Here is a 10,173-nt window from a genome sequence, read left to right on the forward strand (position 1 = left end):
TCCGCCATCCAGCACTCCGGGGCGTCCGGACCTCGCGGGCTTACCTGGTGTTCCGTGTGCCGATGCGATCCGCAGAGTCCGCTCAGTCCGTCCGTCACAGTGCCGTGGAGAGAGTCACGCGGGGGCAGGGCCACCGCCGGCCAGGCAGGGCCGCTGGTCCAGGGCGGTCCGGGACCAGGGTGCACTTGACGTGGGTCGGGAGACGGACCGGGCGAGCACGCTGCGTGCCGGGGGAGCCTCGGGGGTGCACGGCCGGGGACTGGGGCTTGCTGGGGCTCGGGTGTGCCGCTCGCCGCACCAGCCACGACTGAGGGCGGCCCGCCCCCGGCCCGCCCCCGGCCCGCCCCCGGCCCTCCCGCCGCCCAGAGGGCGTAGCGTGGCGTAGCGTGGATAGCGACCCCCCTCCCCGCGCGCGCTGCGCTAGCGTACCAGGCGAGGAGGAGGGGATCGATACACTCCAGCGACACTCCTATCCGCGGGCCTGCCGCGGGCCTGCCGCGGGCATGGGCAGGTTCAGCCCCCCTCACCCCCTCCCGCCCTTTCCAATCCCGTCACCACTACTACAACCCTGAATACTACGGCCCCTACTACGGCCAGCCCGGCAGTGCAGCCGCACCCGCCCCTGCCCTTTGCCCCCCACGTCGCCGAGCCCCACCACCACGGGGCGCGCGCTGCCCGTCTCGCGGCCACTTCCGCTTGTCGTATGCATCCCCCTCACACACACACTCACACACGTCCTCATTCAACCCAGTGCACTTCTCACATTATTTCTGCCTCGCCTCGTGGTGCCCCACGAGTGCCGACCGCGACTCGCGTGCCGCGGTTTCGCCCGCTGCTTGCACACTGGACTCTCCCTTTCCCCCATCGAGCATTCAACATTCATCGCCGCCTACCTGCCGAGCCATTCCGAAGATCGGTTCGTCGCTCTGTCTCTCTCGCACCCTCCCGTATAGCCCCATGAGAGCGAGAGAGGCAGAGCGACGAAAGGGCTCGGCTGTCCTTGCATCTCGCCGCCCTTGCCCTTGTCCGGTCGGACTCCAGGCGGACTTCGATCGGATCGCAGTGTCTCGCGCGGCGGAACGGATTGCACAGCGTTGCTTGTCGTTTGCACAAACAGTGCAGGCCCGGACCTCCAGACCGATCAGTATCACGATTTTCAAATTTCTAAAGAATAGACCATTCTAGCCGTCGTTCCGGTTTTGTGATTCTTCTTGTTCTTCAGTCGGCGACGACTAGAATGGTCTATTTGAGGGACAAGTGAAGGAACTTGATAGATTGTTGAAGCATTTGTGCAAAGCTTACCTTGGCAGACACTGCGGTGTGGCAGAGAAAGATGGAGAGTACATTTCTTCGAGGAGACAGCCCTTCACAGAGCAAAACATCTATGAAAAGATCTTTTCACAAAGTGATCGGTAAAGTCGGTTTAACTAATTCAAATTCAAACCACGGAATGTGCGGTACGGAAACGACAGGTTGTGCTTGCCCTTTGGCCAACCAAACTTCTGAGCGTCGCATTTTCATTACCATTCAAAAGTAAATTTTAAATTCACAGCATTCATTTTTAAAACGTAAGAATGAATTTCACTTGTGTTTTGGTCTTTACTCGACTTCTAGAGTGATAAATTGTGTCTGTAACATTTCTATTTTTTGTATTAGAGGTTGGCAGCGATGAGCCCTGTACAGGTTGCTCCGCCATTTTGTGAGGCGGCGGTGACTGTGACAAGTGAGTCACGACCACTTACAAACAACCAACACCAACAACGGACCGTCACCCAATGTTTTGGTAGAAGTTAGAGGTCTGTATTTATGTTTAGCACTGGCGGGGAAGCTTAAAGATCAGCAAATATCTATACTTGGCTCAACTATTTTTTTCTGTTCCTGGCCATACTCCTTTTGAGTGATTAGGCCCAGTTTTGTGTCTTTTCTAACCTGTAGGCGGAGTGCCACTCCCATCTCAATAACTTGATCAGGAATTTCTCACGATTCAAAACTGATTTTATTAAGATACTAAGGGTTTACTTTTATTTTGGACCCTATTGATCTGTATATTACAAAGCATTGCAGTCAATATTCTTTTACTTTGATTCTCTCCTGCCAAATCACTATTATTGTTTTTCTATTTTGCTCTCAGTTGCAACTTATTCTTTTATAAATCCTTTGATCTCTGGAACTGAAATTGTGACCTCCTGGTTTTGCATGTTGCAGAAGTACCAGTCATGGACAGGCTGGTATGGGTAGTTGTTACCCTCTCCATCGTTGGTGGTCAGATTCCACCGAACCCGCCACCTGGAGGGTTTCCTGTAGGGCCACCTGTTGGCCCGCCCATTGAACCTCCACTTGGGCCCCCTCTTGGGCCCCCGCTTGGTCCTCCCCTCGGACCCCCTCTTGGACCCCCATTGGGTCCCATTGATCCAATTGGACCGGCTGGCTTAAACAATTTTGGCCCTGAATTGCTTGAGTGGAGGTGTCCACAGCACTGGATCCAATTCCAAGGGTCCTGCTACAGATTCATCAAATCACCCATTCGGCCAAGAGTTGAAGCCAGGAGGAATTGTCAAGTATGTTTTCTGTTCTTGGTTCTTGTTTTCAAAATACTCAATAAGAATTTCCCTAAATTTTGCGTCTCCTTTCTAGGCGTACCACTATCAAGCTGATTTAGTCAATATTAATAGCTTAGAAGAGCACGGCTTTTTGCTCAATCAATTGAATATTCAAGATCCGCAACGTAGAAGATGGTATACCAGTGGATTTCAACAGCAGCCAAATTTTTGGATCAATGAAGGTGATGGCACCAACATTGTGAATTTGGAAGCAGCTTTCCTCCCTCAGCCTCCACCTGATCAACCACCATACATCAGAGATTTTGTCGCATACAGGTGTGTATAATTATTTGATTTTTGTTTCAGTTAGAAGTTTAATCCTGTGTTGGAATTAACCAGCTCTGTTTAAAACATGTACTTAATTTTCAGTTATTCACCAAATCTGATGAGATGGGGATTCGAACGAGTCAGCGGTCTTGAACCTCTGCTTTACATCTGTGAAGCTCCTATTGGCGCCCTCCGAGCTCTCCTAGAAGATGATCGTACCTACACATATGGTGTTGATGTTGATGATCCTCTTTTAGTTCCTAGAGGTCCAATCTTTATTCGCCAACCCAAGGATGTTGTATTTGATTTGTCAAAAAGGAAGCTTGCTAATGATGTTACACTAAGGTATTTTATAATTCAAATTGTACCTGTTGTACCTGTTTGTATGAAGCAAAAGACTAAAAAAAATCTTTGTTGCAGCTGTTTGGCAGCTGGTTATCCGACTCCGTCATATGAATGGTTCAAAGAAGATTATGAGAATGATATACTTCGTGAATCTCTCATTGACCCTCTTCAAGACAATCGTTTTACTATCAGTGGTGGTTCCCTAATTATCTATAACCCTAATCAGGTAAGGATTCTTTTACTTTGCCAAAATGACAGCAATAAATAGATAAGCATTAACACAATGCATCAAATTATAGATTACAGATCGTGGTACCTACCATTGTAAAGCAACTAACAAATTTGGAACCATCGTATCTGAAAGTGTGCAATTGTCTTTTGGGTTCATTGGAGAATTTAATTTGAAAAGATCGCCTGAGTATGGTGACAAGAACTGGGGTAAAACTATGTATTGTGATCCACCACAGTATTTCCCAGGTAATCATCTTTTCTGTTCCCTTCTTTTTCCAAATTTGAGAAAGTCAAGATAAGTCATTAATTAAATCCACCTAACTCATATTTTGAATTCCTTTTCAGGTGTAACATTCTATTGGGCTCGTGACTACTTCCCTAATTTTGTTGAAGAAGATAGAAGAGTGTTCTCCTCATATGATGGATCCCTCTATTTTTCTGCTCTTGAAAATATTGATCAAGGCAGTTACAGTTGCAATGTCCAAAGCAAAGTTTCCGACACTGGACGTAACGGTCCTTTCTTTAAATTAAATGTTCGCCCTCATCCTAATTTCCAACAGCTGAAGTTCCCCAATAACTTTCCTAAAGCTTTCCCAGACGCCATAGTTGCAGGGCATGAAGTTAGACTTGAATGTGTAGCATTTGGTTACCCTGTTCCATCCTACAATTGGACCAGAGTTAATGGCAACCTCCCCAGGGGAGCTTATCTGGCCAATTACAACAGAGTTTTGATCATTCCAAGTGTGCAAGTGGAAGACCAGGGAGAATATGTGTGTCGTGCAAACAACGATCGTGCAGCTATAACCAATACTGTTACAATTAGTATCCAAGGTAATTGGCCACCTGTTATACAGACATACAGTACCCAGAAATTATTGGTGTTAGCTTTCATGCATCTCTTCCTTTTTCATTAACTGACATTTTGTATATCCCTTTCAGCTGAACCAAACTTCACTGTTCCACTTATGGACAAACACATGGATTATCAGGGAAATCTGACTTGGACCTGTGAAGCATTCGGTATACCAGATGTAACTTATTCATGGTTGAGAAATGGAGTTGAGCTGAATGTCAACCGTCTACCTCCTGAAGATTGGGGACGGTACCACATCCAAGATAATGTGCTATCCATAAGTCATCTGGACCCTCAACGTGATCAGGCTATGTATCAGTGCCGTGCCCGGAACCAATTGAGAACACGCTATTCTTCTGCGCAGTTGAGAGTGTTATGTAAGAGCATTTGACATGACTTTGACATTTATCTTAGTGTTACCTTTCTTCAGTGAAACTAAATTTATTTCATGCCTTGCTACAGCTCTTCCACCATCTTTCAAAAAGCGGCCATTAGAAGCTGAAACCTATGCTGCTGAGGGTGGCAATGTGACAATGCGTTGCAACCCAGAAGCAGCTCCAAGACCGAGGTTCATCTGGAAAAAGAATGGCAATGTTCTTGGTATGTTTCTTGTCATGAAAATCTCATCCATTTAAAATATTTCAGTTCTTAATTTTGATTAATGTTTTGTGGCAGGGAGTGGAGGGCGTCGTATCATCTTAGAGAATGGAAATATGGTCATCAAGCCTGTTTCTAGAGATGATGAAGGAACTTATTCGTGCACAGCAGAGAACCGTTATGGCAGAGATATTGGCTATGGACGTCTTATAGTTATGCGTAAGTTCTTAAAACAAATCAACTTTTTGTTTTAAATGAGGTAAATTAGAGCACTTTTTATAGTATTAAATTCATTTTGATTTCTAGGTGGGCCTCGTTTCATCCGCACCATGCCTCCTCAGTTTGTAACTACTGAAGGCTCAGATATTGCATTGTCTTGTGATGCCTTGTCAGATGAGATGCTTGATGTAGCTTATATTTGGACCCACAATGGACTCCGTATTCGAGATGAAAGGAATCAGCAGATACGTATTGTAAGTTTGCTTTCCTGTGTTACTGTTGCATTTATACTTGTTTCAACCTTGTTCATTTCTAACCCATCTATCACATTTTAATTTTTGTTGCAGAAAGTGGATGGAAATCTATTAGCCATTCGGAATGCCTCCATTGCTGAAGGTGGTGACTATGAGTGTATTGTAAAAAGTGTTGTTGGAAGAATTGTCACCCGCACTCGAGTCATTGTAGAGGGTCCTCCAGGTCCCCCTGGTATGTTGTCTGCCAGTGTGCAAGCCTTACTTCCATTTACAATTTATATGTTTGCTCTTTTGAAACTCTTGAACTTCCTTCTTGTTATATTTAGTTTGTAATTTGTAACTCCAATTTTTTTTCTCCCAGGTGGTGTGCAAGTTGTGGATATTAAAAAGACATCTGCAACGATTCAGTGGACAGATGGTGCACCAAATGGTCAACCTATATATGTGTATATTGTTTCTGCTCGCACAATTTATAATGATACATGGCTAAACATCACCAGAGGTTTGTAGTTTTCTTAACCTACCGGTAGTTTAAAATTTATTTTTTACATAAAAAAAACTTATTTTTCAAGTTTTTATTTGCTATTGTGAAAGATGTGGGTTTGTAATGAGATGAATTTCCTTGTTCTAGATGTGCGAGCAAAGGAAATTGATCGATACAATGGAAGAAAACAGTTTGAGTTGGAGGGCATGCTCTCACCTGGTTGCACATACGAGTTCAGAGTGGCCGCTGCTAATTCTCTTGGCTATGGAATCTTCTCAAGCCCCAGTCCACAGTATCGCACACCTCCTGATCGTCCTTACAAATTCCCATCCAAAATTGGTGGTGGGGGTGGAAAAATTGGAGACCTTACAATCAGATGGACTGTAAGTATATTTTTGTTGGGTAGAAGTACTTGATACATACTTGTAAATTTGATACTTATGATAGATTTTCAATTATTTTTCAGCCATTACCTCCTCAAGATCATAATGGTCCAGGCATTTACTACAAAGTGTTTTGGCGAAGGACTGAGCATGACACAGAGTTCCAATCTCTTGCTCTTAAAGATCAAGGCAATATTGGCATGGCTGTTGTAAGAATTCAGAGTGAACATTTCTATACACGCTATGATGTTAAAGTACAAGCAGTAAATGATATTGGTTATGGACCTGAATCAAAGATGACCACCATCTTCTCTGCAGAGGATATGCCCCATGTCGCCCCTCAACAGGTTTCAGCACGGTCATTCAATTCGACCGCACTTAATGTAACTTGGCAGTCGGTCGATCAAACTCGCGAGAAGATCAGAGGAAAATTGATTGGATACAGGGTGAGCAAGTTCTTTCCACAAAAGTTGAATCCTATCAGGAAGTATTGCAGATTTTGAAAATGTCTGACACATTCATTTTTGCAGTTGAAGTACTGGATAAAGGATCAGAAAGAAGAGGATGCCGTGTATTACCTCAGCAGAAGCACTAATCCATGGTCTCTGATAGTTGGTCTGATACCTGATACGTACTACTTTGTCAAGGTCATGGCTTTTAATGCTGCAGGAGAAGGTCCCGAGAGTGAACGTTACATTGGTTTGTTACTTATTATACTGATGATTTTTTTCTTTACTTTCGTCTTTGCCTTTTCTCTATCTTTGTTAACTTTTTTCTGTTATCAACAGAGAGGACATTCAGGAAAGCACCACAAAAGCCTCCTTCATCAGTCCATATATCTGGCATCAATCCATCCACAGTGCATGTTATTTGGCGATATGTTGCTCCTAGTTTGGATGAAGAACCAGTGTCTGGTTACAAGGTGGGTTGTGGCTTGATGGTTAAATTCCTATTGCGGTCAATTCTTATCACTGCCAATATAACAGATTTGCTACTGTATATTTTTACCAAAAAAGTCTTTTCACTGGTATCTGCAGTTAACAATGCCTAAATCATTTTCTCAACAGGTCAGAGTCTGGGAGAAGGATCGGGATATGAGCACAGCTAACGATACTATAATACCAGTGGGACAGAATCTGAGGGCATACATAACTAATCTGTCACCTGGTAAAAGTTACCACATGAGAGTTCTTGCATATTCTAATGGAGGTGATGGGAGAATGTCATCTCCTGTCATAACATTCCAAATGGGTAAGTAATTTCTTTTTCCGATAAATTTTGTTCCTTCTTTTTTTATCATTTTTTTATTAATCACTTTGTCTGTTTTCAGGTGACCAAGAAGTGTTAAGAAGTGATGCTAGCACCACCACTATGTGTCTTTGGAGTGTAATTTCTGTCGTGTTAGTTCTAGTATTTTCAGTACTTCCTGTAGATTTGAATTGAAAAATGATCTGAACAATTTTTATGCAGCCGTCCATAGTATTCCACATGACCTTATTTTATGTGGGATCAGTGATTTTTTTATCTCTATCTGTTTTGTATATTTTGGCAGTTTTTGCTAAGTACTTAGGAAAGCAGGATCACATCCTGATTGTCACACTTATTTATCAAACACCTGAGGTAGAAGCTCATTTATTTAGTACTGCAGTAAGATCTTATGTATGTAATGAATGAAAGTTGTGAAGGATGAGTTTATTACTAAGGAAAAATTAGTCATGATTCATTTTGTGAGGAAAGTATGTCACTTATTATTTAAGTGATCTCAGCAATGGTACATTTATCATGGGGTGAATAGTTGTTAAATGGGATTTCTCATTTGCAATTTTTTCACCATACCCATTTTAAAATATTTTCTACTTGTTCTTTTAAAACACTTGATAATACAGTTCCATTGCATTCAAATACCAATGCAAAGCATATCTACTTAATGTTTTGATTTTATTTATGACAAAGGATTTGTTTTTGAACTTACGTGAGCAAGTTTTCAGTTTTACACTCTCTTGCTCCTCCTTGGCAAGGTGGCCTGCAATGATACCTCTGTATCCCGAAGTAGTCTGTGATGCTGGACCACCTCCATACATGACAGATGGTAAAAACAACAGCCATTGAGGGGATACGTTGAAAATTATCTCTCTCTTTCTTAATGTTGAAACTGAAAGTTTGTGAATGTTATGTTCTTGTTCCGTCCGTTATTGTTGCTTTTTTTTTTTCATTGATGTGTTGGATATTTTTTTAAAATCAATTTCTGTACCTAGATGAATTTTATTTACTTAGGTTTACAAAATGTGCCTTAATGATTTTATTGTAGTTAGTAGTTTAGGGAGATTAAGAATACTCAGTCCAGATTTACCATAGCATAATGTATTGCACAAGTAGTAGTTTGGTTTAGTTAAGAATGACACCTGCCAATCTTATGTTGTTGGTAATTACAATTACCCATGTGACCAGTACAAAGCACATTTCTCTTTTGACTTACTGGTATTCTTCTCTGTCATTAATGCTTTCTTTGTTAAAGAAAACAATTTTCTAACAAAATCAGTTTTTATGTTATTCTAGAATTTGTATATTTTCTCTTCATTTGATTATTTCAATGTTGCTGTCAGGTACAAAACTGTATGGTTTGTCTTTTTAAACATCTTGAAAGACTATTTGTCTGAACTTTTTTTTATGGACATTTGATATATTTTATTGGTTTAGCAGTAAGTGGAATATTAGTGGCCATGCCTGACTTTTGACTCTGCATGCTGTAAGATAAAAATTTTGTACCCTTTTATACAGAAATGGAGATCTATGATATTCTCTTTGAGATGGTATTTGTATCAGTGATCCAGTGTGATGTATTGATCATTTCTTCAAGCACAAAATTTCTCATATTACCTGTGATTGGCCTGTTTCTAACATTCCCCCGAAACATCCGTCCTTTGACATTGTGACTTGTCGGTTTTATACTACCATTCCATTTTTTTATAAGAATAAAGTTGGTTTTACAGAAACAAATGTTCTACATGACTTTGTTGGTTGAAAAGCCCCCAGTTGCACGCACCACCCAGGCACGCAGTCCAGAACCCCCAAGTGAGGGGCAAACAACTTGGTCAAAATTTGTACACCGTTATTTCACGTCATTGCATTGTGATTTCATCGTTATTTCACGTCATTTCACGTTGTTTCGCGTTATTTCAACGTTATTTTAAGGCGAAAGGACACCAAAATTCAAGTTGTTTGCCCCATGCCCCCAAGTCCTGGAGAAGGGTAGGGGAACGAGAAACTAGGAAAATTTTGAAAGCAAAGTGGCGCTTGCACCCCCTCGCCTCCCTCCCCTACGCAGTCAGGGGCCTGCCCGCCCTGCCTGAGGTCACTAATGCCCGACAGGAAGCAATCAGCCCTTGGCCGACCCCACCCTCGACCCCACCCGCGGGCCGCGGCGGGGCGCCTCCGAAGCGGAGGGTCTCTAGGCCTGCCCTCCTCCTCGTCCCTCGCGAGGGTGGACTCCAGCAGGCGGAGTGCGCCGGCGTTCGCACGCACCCGCAGGGGTTGATGGCCCTCGGCACCCCGAGGCACCCACAGTGGGCCAGAAGACCGGTGGAGGTGGCCAAAACTCTAGACGCGTTTTGAGCTCCAGAGTCGCTAAATGGGACTCGAACCGAGCGTGTGACCCCACCAATGGATTCCTCGTTCGGAGAGTAATCCATTGGTGGGGTCACACGTTCGGTTCGAGTCCTGTTTAGCGACTCTGGAGCTCAAAACGCGTCTAGAGTTTTGGCCGCCTCCCCCGGCCCTCTGGCCCACTGTGGCACCCCAGCCCAGCCAGCCCAGCCAGCCCAGCCCCTAGCTTGTAGCGCACTGCCGTGTTGACCTTATCTCTGCCGTGCCTTGGCCTGGCCTGCCATCGACCCGGCAGGGAAATTCATTCACCATAGCCGCGTCCCGTCCGCATTACCCT

At 43.8% G+C, this 10,173-nt stretch overlaps 2 protein-coding genes across 3 annotated transcripts in view; one reads left to right on the top strand and one right to left on the bottom strand.

The window, feature by feature from the left end:
• The window catches only part of LOC117651748 (heparan sulfate glucosamine 3-O-sulfotransferase 5), a 101,964-nt gene extending 101,669 nt beyond the window's left edge, over positions 1 to 295 (bottom strand). For both annotated transcript variants that reach the window (XM_034396058.1, XM_034396059.1), the window contains exon 1: positions 45 to 295. The gene's annotated coding sequence lies outside the window, so the exon portion shown is untranslated. The remainder of the gene's footprint in view (positions 1 to 44) is intronic.
• Positions 296 to 1,682: 1,387 nt separating this feature from the next.
• Positions 1,683 to 9,230, top strand: LOC117651746 (contactin). Its single transcript, XM_034396056.1, has 19 exons — positions 1,683 to 1,796; positions 2,206 to 2,558; positions 2,635 to 2,876; positions 2,970 to 3,212; positions 3,288 to 3,438; positions 3,512 to 3,689; positions 3,789 to 4,274; positions 4,383 to 4,673; positions 4,759 to 4,896; positions 4,972 to 5,112; positions 5,200 to 5,366; positions 5,460 to 5,598; positions 5,728 to 5,868; positions 5,998 to 6,233; positions 6,317 to 6,679; positions 6,764 to 6,932; positions 7,022 to 7,155; positions 7,301 to 7,484; positions 7,564 to 9,230. The coding sequence occupies exons 2-19, from the start codon at positions 2,217 to 2,219 to the stop codon at positions 7,674 to 7,676; spliced, it is 3,858 nt and encodes a 1,285-aa protein (XP_034251947.1). The 5' UTR covers positions 1,683 to 1,796; positions 2,206 to 2,216; the 3' UTR covers positions 7,677 to 9,230.
• The last annotated feature ends 943 nt before the right edge of the window (positions 9,231 to 10,173 follow it).

Source organism: Thrips palmi, unplaced genomic scaffold (assembly GCF_012932325.1).
Source record: "Thrips palmi isolate BJ-2018 unplaced genomic scaffold, TpBJ-2018v1 HiC_scaffold_6, whole genome shotgun sequence".
In the NCBI taxonomy this organism is placed as follows: domain Eukaryota; kingdom Metazoa; phylum Arthropoda; class Insecta; order Thysanoptera; family Thripidae; genus Thrips; species Thrips palmi.